Below are 24,273 nucleotides of genomic sequence, written 5' to 3' on the forward strand. Positions count from 1 at the left end.
AAAAAATATTTGGCATTATTCAGCAAATATTGTCAGTGGCTGTTCCTCCCTGAAGCATGTTTTCCAGGTATGCATTCTGTTAATTAGTACTAGGACATGACCTTTGCAATGCCTGCATTGGATGAACTTTTGCTAGGGGCATCAGCAGCCTTGACTCCATACCCAGGTTTCTGATTCCATGTTTTAAAGTTATTTGAGGTTAAAAATCATGCCTTCATCATGTATGTCTAAGGCTTTTATTTAAAAGTTCAGTTTTGTCAGACCAAGTCTTCATACTTTTGCTTTGCTGCTTTGCAATGATGTTTTGTGCAGCCATTGCTTATCTTAGTTTCTGAAAATGGTAACTTTCTTGGTCCTACAAAAATTGGTAACATTTTTACTGAATACATAAAATGAAAGTCATGTGTAAAAAAAGTGAATAGTTATGCTCTTCATGTTGTTTACATTTTAGATAACAGATAATCTAGCCACATTATCATCAAAAATAAACACTGGAAAATGAAAATGTGCCAGCTGTTTTCTTGCCAGAGCTTACATCACAGTTTTTTGTCCTATATTACAAGCACTTTACATGTTAGATACCAAATTTCTATAGCACATCGCCTTATTGGCTTCTTTTGATATTTCCTTTAAAAATGGTCCATTTCTGGTACATTGCCTTTGCTCTCATGATAGTGCTTCTCTTCTGGAAATGGAAGAGACCAAGAAACTTCCCACCTGGACCTTGGGCTTTACCTATATTAGGGAACTTTCTGCAGGTGGATTTCAGGAACCCCATGACAGACTTGGAAAAGGTATTGTTTGTTGTTGCTGTATGTTACCTGGGACTCCCTACAGCTATTGTTTCTGATGTCATGACTGCATGTCTGTGTTTACCATTGGATGACTATTTTCAAAAGAATATCTATATCTAAATACATATATCCCCATCTCTAGCTCTAGCTCTAGCTATCTATCTGAATATGTGTGTGTGTGTGTGTGTGTGTGTGTGTGTGTGTGTGTGTGTGTGTGTGTGTGTGCATGTGTGTGCGTGTGTGTGTGTGCGTGTGTGCACGTGTATCTGTCTGTTGTTGAATAACTCCTTTGTGGCTGATAGGAGTGACAAAATAAGTATTAGAAAGATCAAAAGGCAAGTAAAATAATGACTTATTTAGAGCTGCTTATAAATTCACTTTGCAGTACAAGCAATGTGAGTATAGTACAAGTATTATGCATGATATGTACTACCCGTTACATGGTGAACTTTTACTTGAAAAACAGCAGCTTAGAGCTTAAAACATATTTGTCAGCCTGCTGTACAGACCAGAGTTATTGGTTTATTTACTTATTTAACCATTTGTTAACTAAGTTTGTGGACTTGTCCGGGTATCCTTTCCAGGCATGGTCCAGGCCATACAGTCGACACCAATGCAGTATGTGTGCAGTACAGCTCAAAGAGTATCACATTATTATCTATTTACAAATAATGGTAGCAATCTATTATAAAGCATGGTAACAATGAAGAAATATAAGTGACAAAACATTAATAGCAAACACAAGTGTAGAAGAACTTTCACTAGTACAAACAAGAGTAGAGATCTTTCACTAATACATTCTTTGAATGAAATATAACTGTCTAGGGTGTTCGCAGAGTTGTATTTTAGGCATGATAATCTGTTTATTTTTAGCAGTTAATGCAGTGGATTAATGCTATGAGCTGTTAATAAGCTGTTTCCTGTAGTCAAAGGTCAAGGAAACTGGGTTTCATCCCTTTAACCTCCATTTTACAACTGTGTGGATTGATCCCCTCAACCCCTATTTTCCAATGTTTGGCTCTGAACAAGTGACTTAAGACTGTGTTTCCAGGTCACCCCTGAAAAATGGATATGCCCTGTGGGCTTAAACAGGGAAATTTCAAAAAAGTCTATCCACATCAGCCAATCAAGGTATGAGAGCTTTAATCATTCATAATAAATGTAAGGAGTTTGATCAATAAGAAAATTATAGTACTAAGCTTGTTAAAAATCAAGAAATACTGGCATTGCAGTTATTGCTGAGATGTGGCTAAAGAATAAGGAATGGAAATAGTTCTGATGAATATAAGGTTAATTCTGAAATAGAAGCAAAGACTTTAGTTCTTGGGTAGGGATGATGGTGCTATGTAAAGAGTTTATAAAGGACAATGAAGCATAGTTGATCGAGAATAAAAAAATATAATAACATAGACCGTTTGTTCTATTTAATAAAGTTACTGATTTTAGAATTTGCTGTTTTAATCAGCTGGTTACTGTTTTCGCTATACAAAAGAATACAAAAAAAATGACAGGCTGTGTCTTTTTGTGGATTACTTTAATTAATAACAATCAGTGGTGGAGACTTACTAACTATCCAAGGCTAACTTATGGGAATGGGAGAAAATCATAAATTGTCTCATAAGAATATTTATGTGAAATATAGATGTTACATAATACTATTTATGAAATTTAAATTTTGCTCATATAAAATGGGATGCCACTGAGCAATCAAGTTCAGACACATCTGTTTTATCAAATGTTTGCATGAGAACAAATACAAAAAGGTCATTCAAAAATGGTCTGAATAACATTCATGACAGACTGTGTATTGCAGGTAGCATGAATGTTTTTTTTTTCCTAAGGTTTCCTTAAACTTCTACACATTTTAGCATCTTTCTGAGTCTTACTAAACTAGTGCATGGATGCTATCTAAATTTGAATGATGACATAGAAGGAATATATAGAATTAACATTAAGTAACAGTAACAGTAACAGACATCTTTCACAAAATCTCTTGGAATAACAGTTTTGAACATAAGGATGTAAAAAATATATAAAGTTCTTATGTTAAAATCAGACTTGTTATACACTAGCTGAAAAGTAGAACATTAAACATAAGTCCAATAAAACTGCTACTGAACGGAACTAGCTACTTAAAAATTAAAATAGTAAAAAATCATAGCAAAATAAATGAATAATAGCTTATACAACCTATTAAAATTTGGTATTTCTCAAGAATACCATATTCTTGAAGAAAAAAAAAAACAGTAGACGATCTAAGGGGCAACAGAAAAGATTTGCATAATTATATAAGAGACAGTAGAACTTTTGATTAAGAGACTGTAATACATTGGGCTTTCAGGTTACTCCCTTTATTACTGATGGAGAAGCAAATTAGAATAGCATGACTGTAAATTTAAATAAAGAATGCACTGCTCTTATGCATGAAAGGATTTGAAAGCAGTTTATTTGAAAATAAATCATGCAAAGCGCTTTTGTTTTGAACTTATAGTGATACCATGAGACATTATTTTACTTATTTATCTTGTTTTGACTGGGTTTGTCCCACCTGGCTAGTAGCCTGTTTTTAGAGGAGACCCAAGGCATACCTCTCAACCTCTCAGAGGAAAAAAATCTGGACAAAGCCATAAATAAAAGTGGGATAAAGGCCCAATAATAGGGAACATTTTAAAATATTGCTCTTACAAACTTAGAAAGTTGATCGAATAACAGGTTTTGAGTTAGCATGAATTTTCTGAAGGGTATGAAGCCTGAAACTCAATTGTCTGTCATTATTTTCTAACTTCAATCTTTAATGATTTACGACTAATTTATCAGAAAACCAGAATTTTATGAAAAACAGATCAACAATATGGGGCAAAAATCTGGACATTCTGCGAAAATCTGTACAGTTGAGAGGTATACACTTCTGCATCATTATATACAAAATTAATATATAGTTATATAACTATTGGTTGTATAATAAGATTTATAAAGTCCAGGAATTCAAAAATGATGAAGTCATGATTGTTAGTTATATTAGACCCAGACTTGACTATGGAATAACAATACGGAAACCTTGTAAGAAAATCAACATGTGTAATCTGAATGGTGTGCAGTGGAAATATCCCACGGGCATCCATGGATATGAAAATATAAGTTATTATGAAAGACTAAAATATATGAACTGGTACAGTGTCTCATATAGATATTTAAGAGGAGACATTTTTTAAGTATATAGGGCATTTAGTGGCAACTACCTCTGGGAATGTTTGAGGTTATCAAAACATAGTAGACAATCATCATACAACCTATGAAAAATATTCTTTATTTATTTATTTATTTATTGACATTTGATTACTGGGGATATCTGACTGGGTAGGAACCCAGTTTCAGTGGTGGCCTGGGGAGAAAAACTCCAAAGTATTACAAAACATTTTACGAATAATAAATTTACAATTTTCAAAAATAATACAAAAAACATATACAGTATAAATAATTATACCGAATTAGATATAATGTGAAAACATTGGTTAAGAATAAATGCAAGTTATATGAGAATGGCTCAGTACTCAAATAAATTTTAGCCAGTTTACAGAGAAATTAAAAGTAAGTTAGTGTAATACAAACAGGAATTGCAATATGAAGTGAGAGAAAAACAGACTTATGGTATATTTAGTAAGAAAGCCAGGGTTGAGAAATTAATACAAGTAAAGAAGTGAGCGAAGGGGGGAGATTAAGTAGGTGTAAGGTATGACTAGGTACTTTTCACATTTAGGAGTATAGTTTATCCTGTTGTTGAGCAGGAAAAGAGACAGAATTTAGCTTGGAAGTCTTTCAGAATGGTTTTAAGGGACTGGAGGAAAGGTATTGATCTGATGGATACATTTAAAGAGATCCAGGTCTTAACAACATGGTATGTGTATAGACAATGCTCAACAAATTTGATAGGTTTGTGAACAGGCAGGAGTTTTTGGTTATTGGATCATAATGACCAACTGGGAATGTAAATTTGTATAATGGTATTTAGTGCTAGACAAGCAGATGGATCCTGGATAATTTTATGGGTGGCAAGAAACTGTGTATGTTAGTTGATGGCTTAGTTCTAACTAATTTAGACGTTTTAGTGTTATACAGTGGTGGGTTCTGAAAGGGGTATTTGCTGCAAATATAGCAACTTTGTTATAGCAGTGTTCATGTTTTGATTTTTGTGATGCTTGGAGATTAGCATTGATGGGAGTGCCATAAAGAAGTGTTGGAAGGAGATAAGTAGTGGCAAGTATAGTTTTAGTTGCGTTGATAAGAACGTTTTTGACTCTAAGTATCCCTAGCTTTTCATGAGATTTTCTTATGCAATTTTGGGTATGCAGGTCAAATTCAAGATTATCATCCACTATCATCCCTAATAATTTACCATAAAAATGACTTCAATGGTTGTATTATCAAGAGAGACTTTATTTTTTTTATGAGACAGATTTGGAGAAAAAAGGCAGTAGTGTTTTTTTTTTTTTTTTTTATTTGGGAGGAGGTTAGCATGAGTTGTGAGTTCCAAAGCCATGCTTCAGTGGCTATTACAGCTTCCTGGGTAATTTTTTGGAGGTGTACCATGTAATCAGATGTGCAACTGAATGTGGAGTCATCTGTGTACTGTATTAACGAGGTCTGTTGTGTGGATGTGTAGAGGGTGTTGGTGAGATCGTTAAAGAAGAGGGGACCAAGGATAGAGCATTATGGTACACTGGTGGTGACTGGGTGGTATGGAGATAGGATGGAGTGCCATTTTACTGACTGATACGTATTGGATTGGTAGCTTTTGAACAATAAAATGGTGGGCTGAGATAAACTTAATGAGAACATTTGAAGTACACGTTTTCTGTGACACACTGTGTTGAAGGCTTTACACATGTCTAGAAATAAGGAGACTAGTTTGCCATTATCTCTAGCTTTACTGACAGCATCTAAGTAGGTTAGAAATGCAGTGTTAGTACAATGGGAAGGATGGAAACTGTGTTGTGGGGGGGGGGCGGGTAGGAGTTCTTCCTGCAGTAGATCGTTTAGCAATTGTTTCTGAATACATTTTTCAAGTATTTTGGAGAGGTGGATAAGTTGCTATAGGTCTAAAGCTAGTAATCCATATTGAGTTTCCTCCTTTGTGCAGAGGGATAATGTGTGACTTTTTCCAGAGAAAGGGAATGTGGGATTCACAGACTGACCTATTTATAAGAACTGAGACAGAATAGCCAATGCTATTGACTGCTATTTTAAGGAACTCACTTGGAAGGTCATCAGCTGAAGCAGACCATGGTTTGAGTTTGTTTAAAAGTAGTTTTATATAGGATGTGGTGATATGTGGCTGTTGGGCAGGGTTAGGAGTAGATGTTGGGGAAACTTTGGTTAGAGATGCTATACTACTAGCTATGAAATAAGATTTGAATTGTATTGTGCTTTTGAGTGGTGTTTTACTGGGTGAAGGGTAAGGGAAGAATTTTTGGCCAGCATGCAAGATTTCTTTAATGGTTGTCCAGAATGTTTAAGGACTGTGCTTACTATTATTCTGAAAGTTATTAAATTATAGTTTTTGTCTTAATTTATTTGCTTTTTGGTATGACTGTGGATCATACTGAAGTTTTCACGATATTGTAGTGTTCCACAGTTTTGCCATTCCTTCCATGCTTTTTTCTCTATCCTGCATTAGCATTCTACTCTTTTTGGAAAGACACATTTTATTCATTTTTTTAGTCTCTTCCTTCTAGGAAATGCAAGGCTATTTATGATATTCATGAAAGTTGTAGTGAATTCATTTACAGCATCCTCTAAGGGGAGGACTTTGTTCCAATTAATAGATGATAAGGTAGTAGTGAACATTTCTGGGTAAAATTTAAAATGGTTTCATGTTGATTTTATAAACAAGCTGTTTATGTGAATGTGTGAGATGTCTGGTTATATAGATTGGGAGATGATAACTGAAAGAGTTGTACATTGTACCTGTAGGGGTGTATTTGGTATGATCTAATACAATGATCCAAACTAATAGGGAATTTGATGTCTTACTATAATGTGAGGGGCTATTACTTAGTTGTGTGAAACCCTATTAGCTCATGTTAAATGTAGGGGAGTTAGAGTTTATGTCCACATTTACATCATCTAGTAGTATTTTTTTCTTGTGGAATTGCTATGGATATCCAATGTAGAATACCTTCCAGTGGTAGCTGTATTGTCACCAGAAGAGATGTAAAGGACAGTAATACATATTTTTTATACATGTTTATTTTCAGAATTGAATTGAATTTTGATATTTTTGTTTTAAAGGGAAATGTAGTAGTTGGACATATTAAAGTAATACCATAACTTTTCCTCTTTATTCAGTCATTACAGATGATATTATAGTCAGGAGGTGTACTAATGAGAATGAGAAGTTCTCGGGGAAAGTTGCTGCTGCATGGAATATCAAATTACATTAAAGCAAGCTCTAATTTAGATATTTTTAAAACAGCCTGGACACTTATGGGTACAGCTTTTTTAGTTTATTGGCAAGCTAGAGAGGCATTATTGCCCATGGTTGAAATATTTCTATGTTTGAATGTATGTAAGTATTAACAGTAAACCTCATTCAGGCTGTTTTCTTTTGGATATAGACACATCAGTGCCAATCTTATTTTGGTTTACAAGACCAAAAGAAATGACATGTTCTTGTAGAAGTGATTGGGACTGCAGAAAAAAAAAATAATTCAGTATACATGTTAAGTTATTAAGATCTATGTAAAGACCAACAAAACAATTAAATGGCTTTCTGAAAGGGGTTATCACAAACTGGAATACTTTACCAAATAATATTAAAGAATGTAAACATCTATCAGCCTTTAAGAAGGATTAAGATAAATATAATAGCAGAGAATGTTGTTAGTTTTAAGCAGGCAACATGTTTGTATTGTAGAGTGCTTGTATTGTACTATATTAATCTACTTCATGCTCCCTTTAATAAGTAACATTCAAAAACACATACCTACTTTATACCAGATTTGATTACAATGTTGAATTACAACTCATTTATGTTCCTGCATGACTCAACACTGATGAAAGTAAAAAGACAAACTATCTGGGAGTGGGTTATTTTAAAGGAAGGATAAAATGGGGGAATGATAAATCAGTTATTGTCATACTAAAAGTAATACAAGGAGCAGATACAATAAGCTATATGGATACAATTTCCAATTCTTTTCAGATGCCTGAATACATGTAGAAATTCCAGCATAATATGGGTCTAAAGACAGAGGCAAGTATATATAAATCCATTCTGAAAAACCTAAGCTTGCTTCACTGAAAGCTCTGGAATGATGTGACATGCTGGGGTCCCTATCAAAACCATGAAAGATCTCAACACTGTACTGCAAAACATCAAGACCAGAATGCCAAAAGTGAAAAATAATGAAAGCCAACAACAAAAAAACTCAGAGCAACGAACCAGGCAGGTGAATTATTGTGCGAGATTGTGATACACCTATGTTTGAAGTCTTTTCCCAGCTGTAGTGGGATTTCACAAGTGGTTTATATAATTAGTAGGGGGTGTGGGGGCATGGTTGTAGGGGTGCTTGTCCCCCTGCAAAAGCTTTTGTCTGTGATGTTCTGCACTTTTACCTTTGATGTGCGCAGGTTTGATGTTATGGGTTTGGTTGTTGTTGGGTATCACCATTTTGCACTTTCAGGTTTCTGGTCTTGATGCTTTGCAGTTCAGTGTTGTGGCCTTTTGTGGTTTTGATAGGGACCCACAACAAGCTGATATAGTTACAAATGGGGCATGAAATCAGACAGTTTGTTCAGCCATGGCTATGCCACAGTATGTGTTTTACTTAGCTGTTGTGAGGGGAAGATTATAGCTACAAGCTTCTGAGAGAGAATTTCAGCTTTGCAGATTTTCCCTACCATTCCATCCCATAGTTCTCAATGAATCAGGGACAAATCTCAACAGACTCAAAGGCAAAGCCAAAAATAGTCAAGGACAATCAGTGACACTTTCAAAATATTAGGGCTATCAACATGAGACACTAACAGAATTACAGAATATGAATTAATATACATTTTCTGAAGTAAAAGAGGAGAATACGTCTAATTATTGTCATTAGTTATTAAATGCAATTAACCCTCCTTTTCTTCATAAGTCATCAGTTTCTTAAGGGATTAAGAAACAAAGCTAAAAGATGACTCAAACTCAGGGACAGTTGAGATGTATGTTTCACCCTAACTCTGATGTGACATTTAATGCCATTGTCACCTATTGTCTGACCCTTATGTTAATTTGACTAATAAATTCCCTTCCTCTACTCTTTCATTCCTTCTGTCAGTAGTTCAAAAGTATCAACTGTGAAAACTATTTAAATACATCTGTCCACCAACTGTATTCTACATAAATGGAATACTGAGTGCACACCCAGCCAACTAGTGTTGTTCTTGAGATGTCTGCCCTTACAACAATTTGTCCTTAGGAAACTCCTCCCACTATCATATAAGGGAGCACTACTAGGTCAAACATGAAGGCCTCCCCTTATACTGGTAACCTCAAGTTACCCTTATTCTGATCTTCCTGCCTGTTTAATGAAATGTCTAGAAGGTTTAGCCATTTTTCCAGCCTTCTGTCAAAATCTACTAGATCCTTCCTACTAGGCCACTTCATAACATAAGCATTCATTATTAATCCATATTTTACCAGGCACTAATTATCATGAAGTTACCATTTATCTCACCACTTGTTGCCAGCCTGGTAGCAACAGGAACACTGCTCACTAATCACTGTTTGATTCTTCCTATAGACTATTCCATCTGTGAGAGCTGCAAATATCTAGCAGCCTTAGAGGTCAACCTTCCTTTAAAGGCTGTGGACTCTACACAGCATGTTGTCAGTTCTGACAGCCACCTCAAATAACCATGCCCACCATGTCGTAAAGAAACAAATAAGTCTTCTGATGTGGTGGTACTCAAAAAGTCTGCCTTTATTTACCACAAAGGCCTCGTAGATGAGGGTTTGATATACAGAAGACTCAGCACTTCATTAACAGGAAAACAACACACACAGAAAACACAACTACAAAAAAAGGGTGGGGTGACTCAGTTGATAGGCCGAAGCTCTTAAGGCAGCAAGGCTGAGACAGTTCATCTGGTAACACTCTAGCCATAGGTGACTCCATAGTTAGACACACAGATGCACCTCCCATAAGATTGTACAAAGATAGAGTGACAGATAGCTGTCTCTCAGATTCCAGGATCTGTAGTGTCACTAGGAACAAAGTCCATTCAGCCAAGGTACACACACAGATGACATGGTCATTGCACATATGGGAGTGAGTGACTTCACATATATCTCACTGGATCATATAAACAGGGACATAGGTAAATACTGGGTAAATCAGTTTAGAGACTATTGCATGCCTACCCAATAATCTTTCAGTGTCCAAAGGTGGAAATTAAACCCTATACCTTGTGTCTGTGAGGTAAAAACCTTAACCAGTATATTAACCCCTCAAACCCATGACAGATCTCTAAAAATATGCATCTGAAGTTGGTGTCCATTCAGCAGTATCCTACCATTGCCAAGAATGATGCCATAATGCAATCAAAAGTAAATTGACTTCAATTATTGGCTTAGCTATTGGTGTTATTCTAAGGGGATCCAATATATGTCAGCCTGGGAGATGAATGACAACTTTATTGCTTTGCTACAGATGGCCTGCACATCCCTCATCATGATTTCCATATATTAGCCTAGACCTTTTTCTCCTTCATAGTGCATTTTTCAAGCAAGGTCAGTCAATTCAAATTGCCTACATAGCTAACCAAAATCAAAATGATGTAAAGGTAAACACAACACAACTGGTCAATGACCAGCAGAACAGAAAAAAACAAAAAAACAAAAGGAAGGTTCCACCGAAACTATGAAGCACATGTAAACAAACTAACATCCCTCACTATTGGGCTTAACACTATTCTCTCGGGAGATTTCAACAATCTATCCATTAACTGGAAAACATGCTCTAACTCATATAAATGCACACAAGGATTCCTAGACTACATTAATTCTAGCTGCCTAGATTAATTGCTTCAAGTTCCAGCTATGAGTTCAAACTCATTGGATCTGGTTCACACTAATATTGCCACTCTGTGCTTAACACCTATAGCTACCATGTCAGTCACTGGTCAGATCTGACCACCATTTGGTAATATTCAGTATTAAGATGAAACCTGGCTTACAAAAAAATCCCTCTGTTTTTAGACACTACTCAAGACAAATCTAATCTAGCTAAATAATGATGTGATGAAATGCAATTGCCATCCTCACCAAGATGATCCCATCTCACATGCTGCTAGATAATTTCTATGCCTACTTGAAAGCATGCATTTAAGCATCTGTCTCAGTAAGACACAGACCATAATGTCAGATTCAGCAATAAACCCCTTCAGTGCAACCCTAGTGTAAATGACAAAAAAATGGATAAGCGCACCCCTTAAAAGCAAAGTTAATATCCCATCACCAAGAGATGAACTCAGAAAGATCACAAATAACTCAGACACAAAATCAATTGCTCCAAATGAAGAATCAGTTTAGAACTATTACATCTATTAATGAAAACTACAAAGCTTTCTTCAGTTATGTCAATAATCTTAGAGAGGTAATGCTCATCAATGCTAAGAGCTAAAAGAGAATGATAACACTTGTGCAATGAAGACTTAGCAAACAATCTGTCTTTTCTCCTCTATCTCCTCTTAGCTTTCCCAACTTATTAGCATACCTACACCACCCTGTCTGATCACCAAAGAGCAGATCCTGAATGCTCTCTTTCCAACACCAAAAAAAGTTGACCACGGGTCTTGATAATAAGCCAGGCTGCCTTCTTTTCAGCACCAGGCACTATCTGGAAAACTCGCTGAGCCTTTTCTTCCTCAGTCTCTTCATCAGATTCATGCCAGAGGAATGTAGAACTGCAGTAGTCATCTTGCCCCATGGGGGAGTCTGCAACTGATCCAAGAGACTACAAACCTATTAGCCTCACTGGCCTTATTTGCAAAGCAATGGAATTCATCATTATGGAACTTATTAACAAAGACACAGATAGACTGCAAGCTCTGAACTCAACCCACTTTGGGTTTGTTAAAAGCAAGTTCTGACTCCTGATCCTAATGGGCTTCTTTGAACATGCCACTGATGCATTAAGCTCAGGCAAATTGGTACACTCAGCCTTTCTGAAAATAGCAAAGGCTTTCAGTACCATCATACATTTTGACATTATCAATGAGTCAGTCATATCAAATGTAAGCAACTATGCTGCTCTCTGAATATCAAACAGACCAACTGACAAAGCTAAGTCTATTAGTGTGGGAGGCACACTCTCTCTTTTAAAAGAATAGTTACCAGTGATGTCCCCAGTGATTGTCCCTAGAACCACTTCTGTTGGTTATTTGCTTCCCTGATATCAATGCTGGAGTTAAGAGTCTTTTGGTGGACTAAGTCTGCAGATGACTGCAAACTTGGAGCTGTCATTAACTCCCCATCTGACTTTCAGATTCTTCATAAAGGACTAACACACAACAATAAGTGGTACCTGGACCATAACCTAAAAGTAAATGCCAAGAAAACCAGCATTGTGTCCTTAGGCAAAACTGGACACCCATGAACTTACCACATAAGTGGCAGACCTTGAAAGTTGACTTAGCCATTAGGCACCTGGTCACTTTTATTGACAGTAAACTATTCTTGATCAGAGCAAATTAACTATTGTTAGGAAATGCTTTTACTTTGCCACACTAATCAGTAAGGATATTTCTTCCAGTGCAAGAAAAACAACAGAAACTGACAGAATATTGCAAAGGGAGATGCTGAACACAGCAGGGATGCACAACACAAAGCGGAAGACGTTTTGGCACATAAAACCAGAAAGCCACTTGAAATAACCGAATAAACAAAGACAGCATGAGTTGTATACATCAGAGCAACATGATGTACTTATCCTGCAGCAGTCCTAACATCATCACTTTTATACTTTATCAGTGTACCTGTAGTATAATTTAAATGTAATGGAAAAATAATATCAACCCTCAGTGGATTTGAACACATAACCCTATGCATTGATATTCTGTTAAACGCAATATTAGCAAAGTGGGCTGCTGCAGAAGTTGTACAGGAAGGACCATGAAAATATATGTCATGGAATACTACACATAAACAGACAAAGCTGAAATCAAAAGACAGCCCTCAAGGGAACTGAGTCCGGACTCTTGTCAGTGATATTCCATTAAACACAGCAGTACAGAATTGAGCTACAGCAGAGGGCACAGCAATATGTATCAGGGAAATGCTACACATAAACAGACTGAAAGCTGAAATCAAAAGACAGGCCTCAAGGGAACTGAGTCAGGGACTCTCATCAGGGATATTCCATTAAACACAGAAGTAGAGAACTGAGCTACAGCAGAGGGCACATAAATATGTATCAGGGAAATGCTACACATAAACAGACTGAAAGCTGAAATCAAAAGAAAGGCCTCAAGGGAACTGAGGCAGAGACTCTCATCAGGGATATTCCATTAAACACAGCAGTAGAGAACTGAGCTAGAGCAGAGGGCACAGAAATATGTATCAGGGAAATACTACACATAATCAGACTAAAAGCTGAAATCAAAAGACCGACCTCGAGCGAACTGAGGCCGGGACTCTCATCAAAGATATTCCATTAAACACAGCAGTAGTGAACTGAGCTATGACAGAGGACATAGAAACACATATCAGGGGAATGTTATATAATAACAAACTGGAAACAGAAAATGATGGGCCTCAAGGGAATTGAGCCATTTACTGTCATCACTGACATTTTCTTAAATATACCATCAACAAAGTGAGTTGTGTCCACATCAGTAAAGCAACAGGAGCATACTCACCATTGGTACAGAAGGTTGTGGATTCTATTACCACACTAGGTAGATGGATTGCTGACACTGCAGTATTGCCAAAAGGGGGTGTTACACTCCTGAGTTTGTCATCCTTTGGAGGAGATGTTAAACTCAGACCCCATCTGTCTGAATTGGAAGTGCAGGTGGATGTTAAAGATCCCACAGCATGTATCTAAAGGAGCAGAGGGATTTCCCCTGATGCCCTGTCCAAATTTCCCCTAGTAGTATAAATACCACCTCAGGTCTCCCTTGAAAAGTGGATAAATAAATAAATAAAAATAAAGAAGTCATACTGAGGGGTCATGGAAACACATACCAATGGAATGCTATGCAATAAAAGACTGGAATCAGAAATCAAACTACAGGTTTCAAGGGAAATGAGTCCAGGGCTGACATTAGTTACATAATGTTAAACACAGCTTTAGCAAGGTGAGCTGTTGCAGAATTTGAATGTAATATGTCATAGAAACATTTATGACAGGAATGTTACACAACAGCAAACAAGTCGCAGAAATCAAAAGTCAGGATTCATGGTAGTGAGCCCAGAATTGTCATCTCTGATATTTTGTTAAACACAGCATTAGCAAAGTGAGTTATGGCAGGTCATATTGAAAGGGTCATGAAACATACATCAGAAGAATTTTACAAGTGTACAAATTGGAGGCAGAAAAATACAATAAACAAATATGACAATGAGAGGATTGTAACAGTGCATTGTATGCATTGCTAATCTCCAAATCCAATCATTAACAAGCTGAACCATGCCAGCTGTCAGAATAAAGAAACAAGCTTTACTCCATTTTATATTTGACAAATACTGTGCAACAGCACACAGCTCATTTGCATAAGTGATGGCAATTGAAGTAGCTCATAATGTCTATTTAATTTAATTTTTGCTATAAAATGATAAGTGGCATTTCTGTCACTTACATCTGCTCATCAAGAGTGCTCTTCATGACGTGTTGTGCACTGTATGACCACAAAAACATAACACTACTTTATAAGCCCTTTTTGGATATTTGTGTGGTGTGTTTATCTATTTGTGATCAGTTTAAATTTTGGAAATGGCAGTACAGGACAGAGATAAAGCAGAAGATAAACAGATGGTGAGATAATAAGAGATAAGCAGGATGGAGGTGGAGTAGGAGCATTAAACTTTTTTTTGTGGAATAGGTAACTACTTTAAATAACTACTCAGATCCTACTTTAAGCCTCTGTTATATTAACTCTTTCCCCTTCTGCATTACTACTTTCCTACCTATAACAGTCTGAATTTATATTTATAATTGTACTCTCTGAATGGAAAAGTATTTGCTTTGTATTTTTACCGTATGATAATATCTACATACCTCAAAATTCACATCATACCAAGAGCCCTGTCCTATGTTATGTATATATATTTCTGTATTAACTTTGTATTTCTGTGCATATTACTATGTTAATGTATATATATATTTTGGATTAACTTTGTATTTCTGTTGAATTATTTGAATATTGTGGAGCTTTTCTTTTGGCCCTCCACTGAAAATGGATTCTGGCCCAGTAGACTTTGCTGGTCAACAAATGTCAATAAATAAATAAATACATTTAGTTCTTAGAGAAGGGAAAGTTGGGGAAAAGTAGGGGAAGTAAGATTAAGGTAAGATGGGTAGGTTAGGTAGTATGAAAAGACAGACAACACTAACTAGGTGTAGTCTAACACAATGAAGAAGGAGGAACAGACAAACACAGGGAAGATGCTATTGAGGGCAGGATTGCAAAACCAGTGGGTGGGCATGGACACAAAAGGAAAGAGAACACCAGGCTGAGTGATAGGAATGGGTATACACAGAGTCTGTCTCTGCCAGCTGAGACCCAGTTGAAGAATACTCGTCACCCTGTGTACTGTTACCATTGGGACCTGGCCCAGAAAGTGGAGCCAGTGCTGGTTAAGGGCACTACTCAATGAGATTGCCAAAGCATGCATCCGACCTTATTGGTTGATGCAGAATCCATCCTCCAGTCAATGATATCCCCCATAAAGTCATACAGCTGCTGATGGGTGACAAAGTGTCACCTTCTCTCTTACTGCTACTGGCAGATACCACTGTACCAACCTCCAGTGCAGAGCTACTAGACACATGGGGTGCAGGTAAGGCAGGAGGTGCAGAGGCAACTGTGACAGGCTGGGACCCAGATCTGCTGGGTGATTCAGCTGGTAGTGCTGGTGCTGCTGTTGCCGCTGTGGGAGTCTGACAGACCTTGTCATTGGGCTGGTTGCTAGTTGCTCTGCTGCTGCATATAATAGTAAAAATGGAAAGAAATAAAAAATAACCAAAAAAAAAAAAGAATGTAAGATAAAATATAGCGAAAAACAGGGTAGGAGAACAGAAATGCAGACACAATGAAAAATGCATTTTATCTATTACTGCTAATGATACAGTTAAACAGAATATACTTTGCAAATCATTAAATAATCACAGATATCAAGTGTATTTTTTAATCGATGTATATCATACAGGGGGAAGCATAAAACAACAGCCATCTACCCATGCAGTACTACAGACAGAATAGTAACAGTTGGGGATATTTAGACAAATAAAGGGAACTTGTGATGATGTATTTATCTCTGAGAATACTGAACATAATAGAAAGTAAGCCTGCTGCTCAGACAGACATATTTCAATCACATGTGATAGGAAATGGACAGGCAGTCCTATAGTAAGCTGTGAAATATCTAGCACAACTATAATGATGATCTTCCGTATGGACCCTGTACTACTGCAGTGCTTCTTCTGGTCAGAAAAAAAATATGTGAAATATTTGTCCTGATCAAAGTACTGTGAGACGTGGGAAATGAGCCCACTGACTTACCAATTGCTATGATAACAAAGGCACTTAACATAAACATCCACTCGCACACCTACACAGAAGGAAACATCAAGAAATACTTCTACCATTATGTAGTCATAGTAATATCTATCTTTGATCTTTGCCAGTAATGACATATCCTCCACTTGATTATAAAAGTTATATCATTATTGTTTAATGCCTACTACTGTTAAAATTAAAAGTCAGATATTTTTCTGACAGCATGCATATTCTTCCTAGTACTCTCTTAGATGCACTAGTCTGATCCGTGCATCTGACTGTTCCTTTCAATTTATGCAGGGGCTAGAGATATAAAATGTATATAATGAGAAAACTGATGGTGGTACAGCATGGCATGTTATTGGGGTAGGTAAAATAAGTTATTTGTTATTCTTACAGTACAGAGGTGGTGATGACATCTTAATTTCTCCCTACTATCAGTGAAGGATTTCAGGATTGTACCACCTCATGTCACTGAAATGGTGATCGCATTGTCCTCTCTTGTCTGGAATACCAGTAGTAACAGGAGTCATCCTTGCTCATGTTATTCCAGACATCAGTTTTATACTGTGCTCCTGCAGGAGTCGATGGCTTGTTCTCTTTATGGAGAATGTCCAGAAAAATCTTGAACTCTTCCCCATACCACCTCTGTATTCTAAAATAAGCACTACCCTCTCTTTCTCTAGCCATGATGGATCACTTTGAAGAATATCAGAAAAAAAATGCACATAAATGGTGCACAAAATATTGTTTATGTGTCCCATCTGCAGTGCACCACTTGATATTGAAGGGTACCTCATCTGAGTGACATATGGCAAAATATGACAACGTATGTATTTTATTTTTATGTTTGCAATGGCACTTTAATGTGTGAAACATGGCAGTCCTCCATTACTGTGTGTGTTTTTGAGAATGCATTTTTTTACAGTGACTCCTTCTGAAGATGTTTAAATATAGGATGGCAATTTCCAACCCCCCCCCCCAAGTAATAGACAAAACTTACTGCAGGTGCTCAGGTGTGGGCATGTTATTGTATGGAAATTACCACAGTGTTTGTCATTGATCAAACTAAGTGATTCAGAATCAATAATAAGATGAGCCCTAATTAGCATAATTATCATACCCCGAAGGGTGAATTTACATGATATAAAAGTTACAAGAAGTACAGGTCATCACTGTTTACAGAAAGAAAAATCTTCTGTAACAATCCTGCTATGGTGTTTTGGAAGAAATATTCATTCTGAACAATAAAACCTGCTCTAAATGGTAAATGTTAATTTCTGCACATCTTCTTCTTTCAATCCAAGAAAAACAAAAAGCACCGGAAACACTCAAATTCTTTTATTTAAAAATCGTAAGTTAAAACTTCTCATGAAAGTTAAAACTTTCACCACAAGGCTTCCTCATGTGAATACATCTTAGAAGTTGCAGTCATCAGTTAAATATTCATTAATGTCATATGACACATTTTCAGAATTTTTGATGTAATTCCCTTAAATAGGGTTTTAAAGTGAAACAGTCATTTAGTCCTGGTGGTATATGAGACTTCATCCACAAAATCCATTTCATTCCCTCATTTTCTGTTAACAATTTCACATCCCCTCCCCTCAATGGTTTATAAATTACCTTCAAAATCATAAATTTAAACACATGTTGTTTGCCGTTTTCCGAAATATGCTTATAGTGCATTTGTCAATAACTTGTGTTTAATGTCACTAATATGGCCAGCTATGCATTCTTTAAACCTCCTGTTGGTCATGCCCACAGAGTAACAGTCACACGTTCACACCTAGCCATATACACCAGATTACTAGTATTACCATTCCCATAAGCTTGAAGTATAAATTTTCTTTTAGTTACTGGATGTCTTATTGATCAATTGGTATATAGATGCTTACAATAAATGCAATTGTTACATTTATATGTATCCTGTTTGCATTTAAAGCCTGCAAAAAAGCTTTTTGGTTGCTCTTTATAACATAATGTTTGTTTTAACGTACAATTGTGTTTATAACCAAACGCTGGTCCTTCAGCTGCAAGTTCTTGTAGACCTTGAACATCCTTTAAAATTTCCCAGTGTTTCACTATTATATTCTTAACTGCTGTAGTATTCCTATTATAGGTGAGCATACATCTTGTCCTATTTGGTCTAACTTGATGTCCAATCATCTGCTTGGTGCCCCTCACTAAAATATGGGACTATATCCTGTATATCCTGCTTTAAGTGCTGCTGTTTAACCTCATTTCATGCTTTATCCACTGTTCTTTTATATTTATGCTTGATAATATAGTCCTAAACCAAATGCAAAGAGTTGTAAGGTTAAACACACAACAAGACAGATTGGACAACCAACTAACAAGTATGAGTCAGGATTGTATTAATAGAGGTAACACGGCCCCCCTGCAGAAACATTTAACTTGTTTTTTTTTTTGTTTTGGAATTTCGATATTCTGAAGTAAATCCATATATATATATATATATATATATATATATATATATATATATATATATATATATATATATATATATACACACACACACATATATATATATATATATATATATATATATATATATATATATATATATATATATGTATTGGGTCTCAGAACCACTTCTATATGGTATTTACTTCTCTAATATCAAGGATGGCATTAAGGGCTTGGCGTTAGCTAGGCTTGCTGATGAATTCAAACTCTGAGCTGTCATTAACTTATCATCTAACTTCCAGAATCTTCAAGAGGGACTAACAAGCACCAATAAGTATTGCTTGTACCATGACCTAAAACTAAATGCAAAGTAATTTTGCACTGTATACTTCTAAAAAACTGGGCACCCTTGCACCTACCACAGAGACTCCTTTGAAGGCTGACTAACTTAATAGGGTCCTGGAAATTTAATTGACAACAAATTATCCTTTGATCACTATATATCCACTGCTGTTAGGAAATCCTTTTACTTCACCAGCCTAACCACCAGGGGTATTTCCATCTCTAGTTACTGCTACTGCTACTGCATCAAGCTCATAATAAATTCTAAGGGGTAATTTGGTATGTACTTGCAAGCAGGTGATCCGGCTTGAGAGACCACGGCATTTCCTCAGTAAGATAATCAAGATCTTGTCTTCCTTGAGTTATCCAGACCATCCCTATTTTCTGCTTCCTTTGGACTGTTGAATGGTGACCATTGTCTAGCCTACATAGACTCAGAGACCCAGTTCAAATGCAATGTTCTGTGCATACACAAAACAAATAATATTAAGGACTCACTCAACATATATTATCTTCTCTCCTTTATGGAAGAGATTTCCTTTGGCTATAAAAACAAAGCTGCTCCCTGACCCTCTTTAAGAATAACCTGGATGAATAGATAGGCAGTCATAATTGCCTCAGGGTCTGGTTCCTCAAACCCTCATTGAAAGGAAACAAAACTAGATATAAGTTCTACATGTCAATAGGTATGAATGACTTGGCATATTTTGGCAAGGCTACTAAAGGTCCTCTGGATCAACAGCATAGTATTAACTATGAATCTATAATAATATTAGTTCATAATTATAATGAATGGTGTTTGAAACACACACACACACACACACACACACACACACACACACACACACACACACACACACACACACACACAGACACACACACACACACATATATATATATATATATATATATATATACATATATAAAACAAATTATAACACAATTCAAACAAAATACTAAATAAAACATTTAAATAAAACAAAACGTTAAGAATCCATTCTTGCTTAACTAAATTAAAAAATAAAGAAATGGTAACTGGAAAAAAACAAGCTACATGTTAATGATGAAGATTGTAACATAGCTAAACTTCGGGATTGCTTGAAATTTTATTTATATAGAATTAATAAGCAACTATATGGTGCAAACAGAGAACTAAAGGTCAAGATAAAAAAATAGTCAAATTCAAAGGAGATAAGAGTCTTCAGCTGAAAGTACAAAAGGGTGAAAATATGGGCCATGTTTCCAGATATCAGAGTACTGATGGCACATTACCTGTGCCATTCTTTCTTTCTTTTCTTGCTATTCCCAAGCAGTAAAATTCAGGCCCTCCCCCTTGTGATGACATAATCCCAAGGGACAGGATCCACAGAATTCAATACCTTTGCATGCTGAGGTATCAAATTCAATGGGGAGCTGCTAATTCAGACAAAGACAGAGGAAGAAGAACCTACGTTAGATGAAATAAGAACGGCACTAAGGAAAACTAAGTCAGGGAAAGCAGCAGGCTAAGATGAGGGCATGACAGATATGATCAAGATGTTGGGTAAGATGGGGGAAATAAAGCTCCAGAGGGTACTCGTAGCAGTATGGTGAGAAAGGCATATACCGGATGACTGGAGAATATGCATTCCATTACAACTGGACAAGAATAAAGGTGAAAATTCATATCTGTGGGCAGTATAGCGGTATTAAACTCCTGTCACACTGTATGAAAATGCTTGGAAGGGTAAGAGAAATTTATACGTAAAGGAGAAGAAAGTAAGAAGGGAGATGAGAAGTTTGCAGTTATTCAAATAATTGAGAAGGAGTTACAATGAGGATAAATTATAACTGGGCGTTCCAAGATTGGTAAAAAACATACAACAAGATCTTAAGAAAGCTGATTTGGACAGTCCCATGATGCTTTGAAGTTCCAGAAATTTTGGTAGAATTGTTGCAAGTATAAACAATGTTCAGACTCACAGAGGTGTTCCCATTGGGAGTGGGTGCGTGACAGGGTTCAGCTCTGAGCCCACTGTTGTTCTTATTCTTTAGCAAATTGGTCAGAGTTTACAGATCAACAAATCTGCTGTATGTGGATAACCTGACATTATAATCTGATTCTGAACAAAAAAAAATGAGCAAACAAAGGGGAATGAAATGCAAAACTGAGGACACATGGGATGAAACTTACTACAGACAATTAAATAGTCTTGGCTGCAAATGGGAGAAATCAAAGGAAGCTGAAAATGTAAATGAAAAGGAAAATAGTGGAACAGGTTACAGCTTCAAGTGTCTGAGAGGTGTGAGTGAGGAAACAGAAGTCTGAATGAGGGGGTCAAAGCTAGAATCAAGGTGATGGGGGGGCTACAGCCAAAGGGCATAGAGTGTCATGGACAGTGTGTGACAGAAAAATGTCAATAAAGCTAAAGATGTACAAAACAGCGATGTGACCAATACTACTATATGGTACAGAAACCTGGGCAGTGAAGGCAGAGCAATAGAGGAAGCTAGAGGTGATGGAGGTGAAATGCCTCAAATGCGGTGGAAGGATGCATACTATGACACAGAAAAAGAGATGATGACAACAGACCAGAATCTAAAGTAGGTCCAGTTTCACAGAAGCCCACAAAGAAGAGAATGTGGCAGTCTGAATACATGTGCAAGAAAGAATAAGTCAATCTGATGATGAAGATTTGGGAGAGACAGCAAGAAGGGAAAAGGAACTTACATTTTATTAACAAAAAGATGAATTCCATGAGACAAGACCTGCAACAATCAGGCATGATCAGTGAAAATGATTGCAGAGTGCCGTTGAATAGAAAGACATGAAAATGGTTGACACAACTCCATGACACCATGTAGGAAATGGGAAAAATGGGGTTGATGATGATGATGATGATGACCCTATCTGAACAGTTTCATCATACAGATGGAGCTGCTGTCTCACAAGGCCATTCAACATCACAGCTCCATCTGTATGGTATATAGATGAACACACGTCATCATGCCTGCATGTGCCATACCCAGGGGAATCGACATGAATGTATGACCAATATCTCAAATGGAAAGTGCATTAAAAAAAAAGTGATGCAAGCTGTTCACTGAGGGGGGTCAAGGGATGGTTTGTGCTTTCTACTACTACTACTGCTGCTGCTGCTACAACTGCTAAGCATGTGAGAGGTCATAGGCAGCCTTGCAGGCAGTTACAAGTTTGAATCCAGACTACCTTCTAGAACCGAGTTCCACATACAGAAGAAGATGTATGACAAGTATCACAAGTCAATGTTCTGCCTTTGACCACAGACATGAATGGTAGATAATAGTGCGAGCCCTCCCTCAACCTCCTCAGGAGAATGCTCTTTTTATGGAGTTTGTTAAAACAAGACTTTATTCCCTGGTAGAATAGTGGCCCCTCACACATGTCCTTCTCCCTGGATGCCATAAATGCAGGCATGATGACTGTGCTGAACATAGTGCCTGCATTTAGCTCTTCATCATACAAATGGAGCTGTGTTTGTGAATAGCCTTGATGCAGAGCATGTCCAGCTGTATGATGAAATGGGTACTGTAGGCAGCTCTCTGTCTGCAGTACCACTTGTCTCATATAGCCAGAGCCTCTGAATCCTCGGGCAGCTTTGCATAATACCCAGATAAGGTAATGCAGTTCATAGGTTCATAGTTTCATAGGTATTTGCTAGGTTAATGATCCGTGAGGCTCTTCAGAATCTAAAGACCGACTTTAGATTCTGAAATCAAACTAAGTTTATAGCCCTAATATTTTTAGTGCAATTAAAGTAGACCCCCTTGTATTATGAGTAGTACGAATAACTCAGAGGCAGTCAGACATTTTCATGTTATCATGTCCCATGTTCATTTAGTATTACATTTGGCAGATCACAATGCCCCCCGAAATTATATCATCCGAAGGGGTATGTTGAATTTTACTCTTTGGAGTTGCAAGAGTTGAATAGTGAAGGTTGCGCACCCTTGTTACTTTGCCATTTCAGAACCCAGCAGAATGTAATCTTATTTCTGGAAACATTTTGCTTACAAATGTTTGCACAGAGCATAATAGTCCTCACAGAGGCTGTAAAATGTTTGTGAACAGAAATGCAAAATGCTGGAGATGTGAAATTAAAAAGTAAAGCAGTCTGAGAACATACATTTTATAGTTGTTTTAATTACATAAATAGTGGAATAAAATTCATCATCTATATCAAATTCTAAGGAATTATCACTTTAGACATGATATTTTTTTGGTCCTATTTAATGTACATATGCCAGCACATGCATTTGATCCAGAAATGGCTTTCTTATAGTATTACTAGCAGCTTATACATTTATTATGAAAAAAAAACTTAAGTTTTAGCAAACTAAATTGTAGTTATTATGGTGCTGCGGTAGCATTGTTGCCTCACAGTAAGACGTTGTCCTGTTCGATTTTCAGCTAGAGCGTCTTCTGTGTGGAGACATGCGTGAATGGGTGTACCTTCATTGAAGGTTGTGCATCAGGGCTGGCAACTCGGCACGTAAAAATCTACTGCCAATCATTAGCGGAACGGAGTTCCACTGTGGCGACCCCTAACCGGGAAAAGCCAAAAGACACAACAACATTGTTCTTGACAAGTATCAATTTTTATTAATGAAAATAAATTATTAGTAACAATTAGCTACAAAACTATAATATATGTATTTGATATAAATGACTCATATTTTTTTTATTTTGTTTTGTCCTTTCATTGTTTCTTTTTTTTTTTCTTAGTTTCCTTTTGTAAACACTTCAAATAATCTTTGAGGTTGAACTCTAATTAAAAGAATAGAAAACAAAAGCTGAGTGTGTGTGGAAAAATAGGAATAGTTTTAGTAACTTTGACAATGAATAAATTGTGTGTGTGTGTGTGTCTGTGTGTGTGTGTGTCTGTGTGTAGTTTGTCTATGAGCGTGCATTTGTGTATAACAAATA

The 24,273-nt window shown here is 36.6% G+C and overlaps 1 protein-coding gene across 1 annotated transcript in view; it reads left to right on the forward strand.

The window, feature by feature from the left end:
* Nucleotides 1-569: 569 nt before the first annotated feature.
* LOC122796834 (cytochrome P450 2J5-like) overlaps nt 570-24,273 on the forward strand; it is a 571,510-nt gene continuing 547,806 nt past the window's right edge. Inside the window, exon 1 of the mRNA XM_044065577.1 lies at nt 570-794. Within this exon, the coding sequence (XP_043921512.1) occupies nt 636-794 (159 nt within the window). The 5' untranslated portion in view covers nt 570-635. The remainder of the gene's footprint in view (nt 795-24,273) is intronic.

This window comes from Protopterus annectens, chromosome 3.part0, assembly GCF_019279795.1.
Source record: "Protopterus annectens isolate FY-2018-M chromosome 3.part0, PAN1.0, whole genome shotgun sequence".
Classification (NCBI taxonomy): domain Eukaryota; kingdom Metazoa; phylum Chordata; order Ceratodontiformes; family Protopteridae; genus Protopterus; species Protopterus annectens.